General features: G+C 31.9%; 1 protein-coding gene and 1 long non-coding RNA gene across 8 annotated transcripts in view; both read left to right on the top strand.

Annotated features, from left to right (window-relative positions):
* The first annotated feature begins 219 nt into the window (after positions 1 to 219).
* Positions 220 to 919, top strand: LOC132755490 (uncharacterized). Its single transcript, XR_009629218.1, has 2 exons — positions 220 to 515; positions 779 to 919. It is a non-coding gene; the product is annotated as an uncharacterized LOC132755490 (long non-coding RNA).
* A 1,574-nt stretch (positions 920 to 2,493) lies between these two features.
* Positions 2,494 to 10,125, top strand: part of LOC132755470 (receptor expression-enhancing protein 1-like) — a 40,193-nt gene continuing 32,561 nt past the window's right edge. For all 7 annotated transcript variants that reach the window (XM_060746344.1, XM_060746343.1, XM_060746342.1 and 4 more), the window contains exon 1: positions 2,494 to 2,618. In XM_060746344.1, coding sequence (XP_060602327.1) covers positions 2,587 to 2,618 — 32 coding nt within the window. In that variant the 5' untranslated portion in view covers positions 2,494 to 2,586. The remainder of the gene's footprint in view (positions 2,619 to 10,125) is intronic.

Raw genomic sequence — 10,125 nt, 5'->3', positions numbered from 1 at the left:
TCTGGACATTTTGAAATGAAAATTCTACATTTTTTTTCACAAAGTTTCCGACTTTATTAAAATTATGTTGAAATTGCATTTATTTTTGCAAAAGTCAAAGAAAAACAACTTAATATTTACTGATTTCTATGGTAAAACTATTAAAAAAGGATTTTCCAGACAGTCAGGCAGATGCTTTTTAAAATTGGTCCTGCTATAGAAAATACTTCAATTGTATAGAGGTATAATTTGACCTACTGTTGTTTACATCCATTTTCAGTAATGAGTGTTAATTAAATCGTGAGCTTTTGGTAACTTATTTAATACATAGAATTTATGTACATGAAACTATCAAAATGGCGGTACGGGACTACTTTCTTTAACAAATCTAAATATCACTTGATATCTTCAATATCTTATCACATGTTTTAATATAACCTCTAAATTTACAGTTTTACTGATAGTCACAGTGTGAGGAGGCGGTTGAGAGAGTTTATGCAGGTGTTATTTATAATTGTGGACAGTGCCATACACTGGTGAGTTAAATTATTGTTATTGTACATGTATGATGTGACTATATTGTTTTTAATAGGTGATAACTTTATTTGTAAATTGTAATATTCAACCTTCTATGTTAAGGTTTAGTTAATAAGAGTGTAAGCCACTAGATTCCACTTACTTTATATGAAAGGTATCCTTTAATGTTTATGTATTATTTATTTGAGAAGATGAATGATTTCTTTCAGAGATTGTATTGTATTGCAAGTTATAAAGTAAGGATTTGTAATGTATTTTACAGGTCACCTTGTTGTTAATCACCTTGTATCATACGTTTGGAGAGGAGTAGTTTGTGAAGTGGAATGGACATGATCATGATATAAAATATGTGTAACATATCAGGTGTTTTATATATACAGTATAATAATATTAAGTAGAACTGCTACATGGTGTTTCTTTTTATGTTTTGGATCCTTTTAAACAACCAGAACCTAACCAAGACAACATACAGTGTTTTGACTGACGGGAAACCCAGCAGAGGTCCAGGCTCCAATATACAAGGATTTAGCGACTTACATTTATCTTAAGTCAGTTTTTGCTAATATTTACCCGCAATATGCTATATTTGATAGATTTTTGTAGGCCAAGGTGTTTGAGGGGCTTTAGCCCCTTAAGGCCCAGGTGGATCCGGGCCTGCTATTTCGTGTATGTATGGTCTGGAGGCTAGATTCTCATCCAGAATAAAAAATATCTCGTACTTTGGTTTTGGTATATCAAAATGTTATAATTTTATCATGCGATACATTATCTGCTCATGAAAAGTTTATATATATATATATATATATATTAAACTTTCAAATGTTTGTTGATATGTCATTGAATACGGGTTTTTAATACAGCAAAAGATGTATTAGGAGTGAAGGGTCGGTATACTTTGCAGAGAGACTTTGCTGACAAGTTAAACATGAGGGATTTGCAGCATATTGTAATATACATGTACATATTTATTTACACTGTCCATGGTTTTAATTGCAACACAGAGCTATATTCAAGTCTCTGATTGCAATTAAAACAGTGCACTTTTAATACGTTCGCTGCAATCAAAGTATAAACTATACTGTAAGTGACTGTGTCTTCTTTACTAACATAAAAAAAAATGCTATTAATTAAAATCCGGCCATATAACATTATACTTAGACAAATAATGCAACAGAGAGAGTTTTTATTGTCAAGTGGTGAAGTAAAAAGAAACAAACAAAAAACAACAACAACACCCCCACCAAAAAAAAACATGGTGTGTTTATAAACGTTTTTTACTAAGATTTTAACAACAGGGCTGATATACCGTTGCTTATTAAACTTTTCTCTTGTTTGACTTAAATTCATAGCAAATACCTTTATTTGAAGTTTAACTTTAATTTGTGGCCGTAATTAAAGAAAAGAACTGTACTGTACGGTAAATTGATACTGTACTGTACCTTTATTTATCATTGCCTTTTGTAAATTTTATTCCGTGAATCTTGGTGCTGTGAAATGTAGATTACCATTAGATTAATACATGCAAATAAATTATATAAATTTAAAATGAGAAGAAAACATAAGTTCCACGGACACCACATCATAACCGAAAGAATGAAAAAGAAAATATTATTTACAGTCGAAATTTGCATGAAAAAATTTGGAGCTGGGTCCGTATTCAATATACATCATAATATTATCTTAAATTATTGCTCCTTGCCATTGGTTCTTGTTGCTGGGTCATATGGGGGTTGCGTTCATTGAACGCCGCCTTTCCTTGTTGATCTTGTTTATCATATTTTATCCTTATATATGACCTTATAAATAAGAAAATCTTAAAATCAGCGTTTTTTTCTAAGAAAAATCTTAAGTGATATTTAAGAAACATCTTATCTTAAGTTTTTCCTTAAATATACGATTTATCGGTTTTCCCGCTTTCTGTTATCCCATACACCGGTTTTACGGTTGTACGTGATAATAGCTTGGAAGTCACATGATCCATTCGTCATAAAATGGCTGCCGATTAAATTTGAATTTGTATCAGTGCGACGTAAAAAGATTGCAAGTTTCTTTTGCAAAACCTATTCAAAAATGGTTTCTGCAATTCTTTCGAGAGTAGTTATGTAAGTATTGATTAAGACTTTCAGACTTTTATATTTGTTCACAATATTAGATAGAAATTTGAAAATTTGTTGCTATGTTTTTGTTGTTTTTTACTTTGCCTTTTGGCTTTTAAATTTTACAGTTTTTGCTGTACCCCACCACAAAGTTTGATTTTTTATGACTTCTTAAACAAAATAATGTTGAATGTTTTGCAGAAGGTAAGGTCTTAAACAGTTATAAGACATAGAATCTTTGGTAGCAAGACACTTCACCCCCAGACACTTCACCTCCCAAAATCAGTAAGACACTTCACCTTAATATGAAAAAGGCAAAGCCACAAAGCGAGCTCGATGTACTTTTAACGTGAAATAGTATGAAATAATCGCTCATTTTTATTTCAAATGCAGTGACGAGTGCATGTGACGTTACACGTACTGTGTTAAATATGGCTCCGCCCCTGTCGTTAAATGAATAACGACTTTTGACAATGTTGATAAAACTTTGTTTATTTTATTTCACTCTATAATTTTTCAAGCGAAATAAAGATTCTTAAAAGTGAAATAAATGTAAAACTTAAAACGTTTGTGACATTAAAATAGCGTACTTGATTTGTTTGTTTTGCACGTGCTGTTTGGCGCTACATTGTGACGTCACGTAAACAATATTTTAAACGTCTGTACAGCGTTAACGACTAAATAAAAGATATTGGTGTTCGGATTCATTTTCTTAGTTAGACCATTTTCTTTCATTCTAGATAGTTTTCACAACAAAATTCGACAAAAAATTGTTTTTATTTATCAGATTTTTCAAACAAAATGGCGCCTTCAATTTTCATTTTACATTTCCGTTTTAAAACTTTCATTGGATATTTTATCGACAGCTTCCGTTATTCTGGTTTCCTGTCCAATTATGGTTCCCATAGACGTGCGCGGGTGACCAGTCTACACATCCATTTTCAGTCAGAATTCCTCAGTTTTTATCGTTATCTTTAAATTCGAAAGGTTGCGATGTGTCCAATTCGGTACTTCGGACGAAAGTTTTCAAAACCATCACTTAGCAGGTACTCGCGTTACCGTAAAGCTCGCTTTGCGAGCAGGCCCTTCGGGCCAGCTTGTCGAGCTCGCTATTATTATATCCAATTTTTTTCTATAAAATAAATAAGCCAACAAAATAATGCTTTTATGTGTTTATTTTAATTATTTTTAGTATTATTTAATTAATAAGTTTTTAATTAAAGGACAATTTACAGACTTTTCTAAGAGTGCTGGTCAGGGACCACCAACCGGACACTTTTTTAACATTTTTCCATACAGATTTTAATATGAAAAAGGCAAAGCCTGAAAGCAAGCTCGATTTTTTTTTACCGTAAGATAGTTTAAAATAATCATCCATTTTTATTTTACATTTTCCGTTTTAAAATTGTCATTCGGTATTTTATACACTGCTTCCGTTTATTCTGGTTCCTCCTTTCTATTATTGTTCCTATATAAGTGCGCAGGACACCAGTCTACGCTTCCGTTTTCATTCAGAGTACATCGGCTTTTATTGTTATCTTGTAATTCAAAAAGTTGCGATGTGTCCAATTCGGTACTTCAGACGAAAGTTTTCAAAAGGTACTCGCGTTGCCGTAAAGCTTGCTTTGCGAGCAGGCCCTTCGGGCTAGCTCGTTGAGCTCGCTAAAATGTTAAAGCTAGAGATTTGAAAATTTGACACAGAACTGCTAGGTTCTTCTCATAACTAACAGACTAGTTTGTTTATTTCTGGTTATGTTGACATTTATATCTGAGGCCTGTGAAGGAGGGTATCAAAATTACCTAAATTGTCCACACATCAGTACCATGTGTCCGGACAGATATGTCCATGATGCTGATTTAATTTAATAAAAGCTTTGGTGTTTTTATTTTTCATTTTTAATGTGATATAAAATATTTCAGCAGCAAATGCTGAAGTTTTGGATATTCTGTTATTTACTTTGCAAATGATTATAGATAGTATAAGAGGTCAGGTAATACACTCTTGGCGTCCAAATTTTCAATGTCAACGTTCTTGAAAAAAAAAATATTACCATGAACGAAAATTGAAATAAATTTACTTACTTAATTATAGACCAAACATGCAGTCACTGTTGATATAAAAGCGACTGAACCACTGAACAAATAAAAAAAAAAATCATGCATTTTAAAGGTCGTCAGGGTTTGGTGGTCTCCAACCAGTAAATATTTGTTTAGTAAATAATTCAGAAACAAAAAAACATGTAATAATTTATTTAACTCATTTACATTTAACATGCAATAAAACATAACATTTTACTGGTTCAAAAAACCACATTTCTATAAAAGTCCATAAATTCATCCACTTTCTGACGACCTTTTGATTGAGACACTTCACCCCCCCCCCATTTTGTGTTAAACATTTATTTACCGGGTATGTAGAAAATGTTTAATGTATTCAATGTTTTCAATAGTGAGTATGTTTATTGTTTTAACATATTTTATTATTTTTTATCATGGAATTGACCAAAGACAATGGATATATTGTTGTTTTTGCCCTACAAAAAGGCTCGTATCACAAAGTTATAAGTAGGTAAATTCTTTACTTTTTATTTTATTTTTATTTTTTATCGTCAGGTCTCCAACCAGTTAAACTAGGGATCTACGCATACTTTTTCAAGTAGTTACATATAAAGCATAGAAAATAAGGCAGTAGTCCTTGCAAAATTCTAAGTGTTAACTTTATTAGGAGATTAAACAATATGTGCTTTAACATTTGACTATAAGTTTAACTAAGTCAGGGCAATGCTTTAAGATGCATGTGAATGGATCAATAGACTTTATGGGAGATAGTAGCCTTTGACTTCATGTGATCAAAATTAGTCAGTTAGGAGGAACTATATGATTTTAACAATTGATTAAGTTTCATGATGTCTGATTGGTGTCAGGTGTTGATATTTAGGTTCTAGCCATCAGGTTATCGCATGTTGTATGAGACAAATCTTCAGTTATTGTGGTATGATTGTGTCATTTGTGGCTTTAGTTAGTGGCGTATACCTTTGATGTTGTTTGTTGAACAAGGAGTTGATAAGGGAGAAGGATTATTGGGCATCTTTTTTTTTTCTTTTAACAGTAAGAAACATGATTTAGATTACTTGCAGTAAGTTATAACAAAAACTGAGAACAAAACTAATTTAAACAGTCAAATACTGATGCTGTATTACAGGTGTTTATTTTTTCAGTTGCAAACACAATAAATAGTTGAAATAAATAGGAAAACAAACTCTAATTAGCATATTAATCTATATTAAACTTGCAAAAAGTGAAACTAGAAGTCTAACTCCATTGCCAATTTTTCCAGAATACTATCTGCATTAGAATTCTTGGACTGTCATATATTTCAATGAAAATATTTGCTGTGTTAGACACCATTCAAGGGTTTAAACTTTAAAAAATATATGATTTGTTTGCTTTTAAACAAAAAATCAATTGTTGATTGATGTGAATTGAACTTAAAATAGAGATGTGTTGCCCGAAATAGATTGATTTTGGATGTAAATTATTCAGACATGTAATTATTGATTAGGAAAAAGAAATTTAAAATAAAGTATTTTTTTGTCTTAACCTTAACACTGATATAAACACTCATAATTATTGTTTAGAGGGCAGGGAAAATATTTGAATGATGGCCACGGTAAAATATATCATTACCACAGACATGGTGATATTTTTGAACTTTTGATATTTCTCTGTCATTGTAATTCTTTCTTCCTTAACCAAACATTTCGGTAGCTTTGTTTGTACTTTTGACTCTCCTATTAATGGAGGTGAAAAAGTTAATAAACTAGCATTGACAGTTGGTGCCAAACAAGTAAGAAACTTGGATAAATTTTGTGAAAAATCTAAACATATGACTGGCAGGTCATTGGATATTTTTGAAAATGCCATTGATTGCACTGTGTGTTAGTGATGTTTCTAAAGGGTGAAAACTGGAGTATCCTGTACCTGCATGAAGATGGCTCATATATATATGTATGGTGTGATTTTTGTTGTGGGGGTAAAATTGCTGTCAGTCAATAATTAAAGGAGCAATGCATGCAAACTATAATTTTCTTCAATGTATATATATATAATATCCTTGAATAATGCTGTGTAACTGAATATCTGTGATGTAAAAGTTTGTTTTTGTGATATTTTGTTGTGTTCCATGACTAACAAAATAAGGTTAAAGAATAAGTGTAAAGAATAATAAGATATACACATTTATGGAACTATTTAGCTTTTTACTTCTGTTTTGATTTTGTAAACACATGTAAAAGGTAATAAATTACATTGATTTAGATGTGTAAGCTCTATTGAAAACTCTTTTTTTTTTCAAATAAAAGTCATAAATTACTTAAATGCAAAACTGGCAGATACTTCTTAAGCTCATATTGCTTACATATTCTCCCCTTCAAGCAATCACAGTGTACGGAATTCTGATTTGAAAATGAATCACTAGGCTGGTTGGACTAGCAGATTGAAATTTCACTAGCATGGAAGATATTACACTAGCACAATTCATTTGTTCTAAAACAGTTGTTTAAATTGCCTTTAAAATATGGTAGCCAAGTCTGGCTTTTTACTGCGAAATATTGGTAGCCCAAAGAGAAATTCGGTAGTCACAGGCTATCAGACTACTGCTAATTTCAGTATTTCAAGCCGAGCCAATTGCACAGTAATTTTAATTTTTTTGCAACATGCCCTAAGAAATTCCTGACTTACATGACTGTGGGCTAGAACCCTGATAAAAAGTGATATTGATAATTAATATGGACAGTACATTGTGTTGTGGATAACATAAAAAGACTGTGCAGTGATAATGACTAGTGTGATGCAAAACTCAAATGGCCAAGAAAAGACATTACATTGTTGGCTGAAATTGAAGCCTAATCAATATCTAACTACATAAAAGCATTGTAAAGTAGTATTGTTCAATCAGGAGAAAACTGAAAAAAAAATATAACTTTGTATCATGAATATGACACTATTGGCTGAGATTTTTGCTTCATCAAGTTCAGAGACTCATTGTAGGAATTTGTTTTGTATGAAATAACTTTAAAATCAATTTAAAATAACACAAGAAAAGCTGAAAAATCATCAATTTTATGTCGGGACTTGACATAGTGATGGTTACAGAGAGCCATTCCATTATTTATGGAGGCATAGGTGTATTGTGAAGCAATTTGCTCTCGTATTATGTAAAATGTATCCCCTTCTCACTTCAAAATGCCTGGCAATAGACAGCCCTTAATATAATGTCTGCTTCCTTAGTACCAGCTGTTATAACCGTGATATGTTAAGGGCCAGTTACACAGACGGTCAGTCCCCAATCGGTCATTTGATTTTAAATTTACTCGCTGTTATGATCGGTTGTCATGCATGATTTTATTTCTGGTTTTCTGTGTTGACCGAAAGCAAACCCAAACGGGGTTGGATCGGTGGTAAAAATGCTGAAATATTATCGGTTTTGATCGTTTGTAAATCGGGCGTAACGCTGATTAATCGGTGTTTGATAGCTAGTCATCAGTGGTTTAACACTTTCTGTCAGATATGGCCGGTGATTCATATTCGGCGATATCGGTGATTAAGAGCTTGCATATCTCGTGATATAGGTTGCTGTCGGTTATTTGTAAAATATTTTCACCGATCGAGAATTTTAAACATGTATAAAAATCCCAATCAGTAATTTTTCACCGATAAAACTTATCTTTCCCCAATAGCTGTTGATAGGTGGAAAACAGGTGACCAATAGGTGATATTGGTGTCATCGGTTCACTCCATAATTTGGCTAAAAAAAACTACCGATCAATCACAGATGGCTCTGTGTAACTGGGGTGTTAGTATAAATGTTAAGTAGTTAAAACTATATACATGTACCTGTGTATTTATCATAAAATATAAAATTCTGTAGAATTTTACCTAAGAAAATTAACCAGTCAATTTTGAAAGGCTTAATGCAGCAGCTGTGCCACCAGATAAGATGCAATTCATCTCAATAGTACTGTCAGTGGACTTATGTTTGACTCTTATTTTGCACTGTGGATACTTTGAACTCTGATGTGAGGAGGCTATTCGGCTACATGTAGCTTACAGAATCATCATTGCATTCAGACTGAATGCAATGATTCCACTAAGGTAACATCTGGTGCCTAGAATAATGCACAAAGGGTCATGTAAGTTATTTCCTCTACTGGTAAAGCTAGAAAACTGTTACATAACCATTACAGTGTTGGTGTGACCCAACAGTATTTAATAGTCCATCTGCATGTGTAATAACTGTGAAAGATCAGAAAATCATATACAGGATCACAGGTAATGTAACCATGTCAGTGTTTTGACAGTTTTACTGCCTCCAGACATAAATCTGTTTAATCTACACAGTTACCCATTTTCAAAGAAATAATAAAGTTGCATGTCAATTCAATCAATGAAATTCTAAAACAATCACATTTTGACATCATTAGTCTGAAATTGATTGAAAATTTAACAAATTACTGAAGTAATGACTGTAATTAACTTCAGACTGACAGTAAGAAAGAAATTTTATCAAACACACTAACAGTCACAGATGTCTCAACAAGAAAGCAAAAATCTATTTCAACATTTGCTTGGCTGTAGTATATGACAAAAAACAACAAATAGCAATTTCCTTCAGCAGAATGTGTGATAAACGTTACAACTTATTTCTGATTGTATATACTTGTAGTGCATCAGCTTCTTGTTCTGTTTGTATTTTCTGTTGTTTAGCTTGTATTTTGAAGATTCACTGACTTCATAGTCTGAACTTTTTATTTTGTAAATTTGTAGTTACTATGCATAATTATGCTTCTAGGCTTGAACATGTATATTTAATAAAAAACAACTTGAGTATGGCCTTTACAAACCTGTCATAGAAGTAAAGAAATAGGCAGGCCCAGAGGCATATGTTTCATAGAATGTTTGTCTTGGTTGCCATTGGTGCAATCTAGAATAGGTTTATTTTATTAAATAAAACTTTAACATTTATTCTTGTGTGACTGTCTGAAAGTTTGTTAATTAATTTAAAGTATTTGTGACAGTGAAGTACAACAAAGTTGTGGAAGGCTGAACAAATCGTTTTTCAAACATCACCACAAGTCATAAATTATCACTGGTCAAAGAGATGACAATATTATACTCTAAATATTATTTATTTATCCCTAATGCTTGTCCCTTTTGTCACTTTACAGCAGATAAATTTGTTATTTGTTATTATTTTTGTAGGATTTTAAGTCTATTTCTATTCGCCTTGTAAGCAAAGTTTATACAAATACTTGCTTTGTAAGGATCTTATCCAAACCCAAATCAATTTTTTATCCACTTGCTATTTGCTGCCTATAGAAAACATTACTGCTTGATGGATATAATCCATTTGAATAGCAGGACTTGTACATTACAACCTGTCTGCCTGGTTAAATTAATGTATTAACATTTAATGTTATAATGAAAGGCCTTTTTGTTGTTTTTATGTTACATT

The sequence above is a fragment of the Ruditapes philippinarum genome, unplaced genomic scaffold, assembly GCF_026571515.1.
Source record: "Ruditapes philippinarum isolate M1 unplaced genomic scaffold, ASM2657151v2 ctg219_1_1_1_1, whole genome shotgun sequence".
In the NCBI taxonomy this organism is placed as follows: domain Eukaryota; kingdom Metazoa; phylum Mollusca; class Bivalvia; order Venerida; family Veneridae; genus Ruditapes; species Ruditapes philippinarum.
This window is presented reverse-complemented; position numbering and strand designations above follow the sequence as displayed.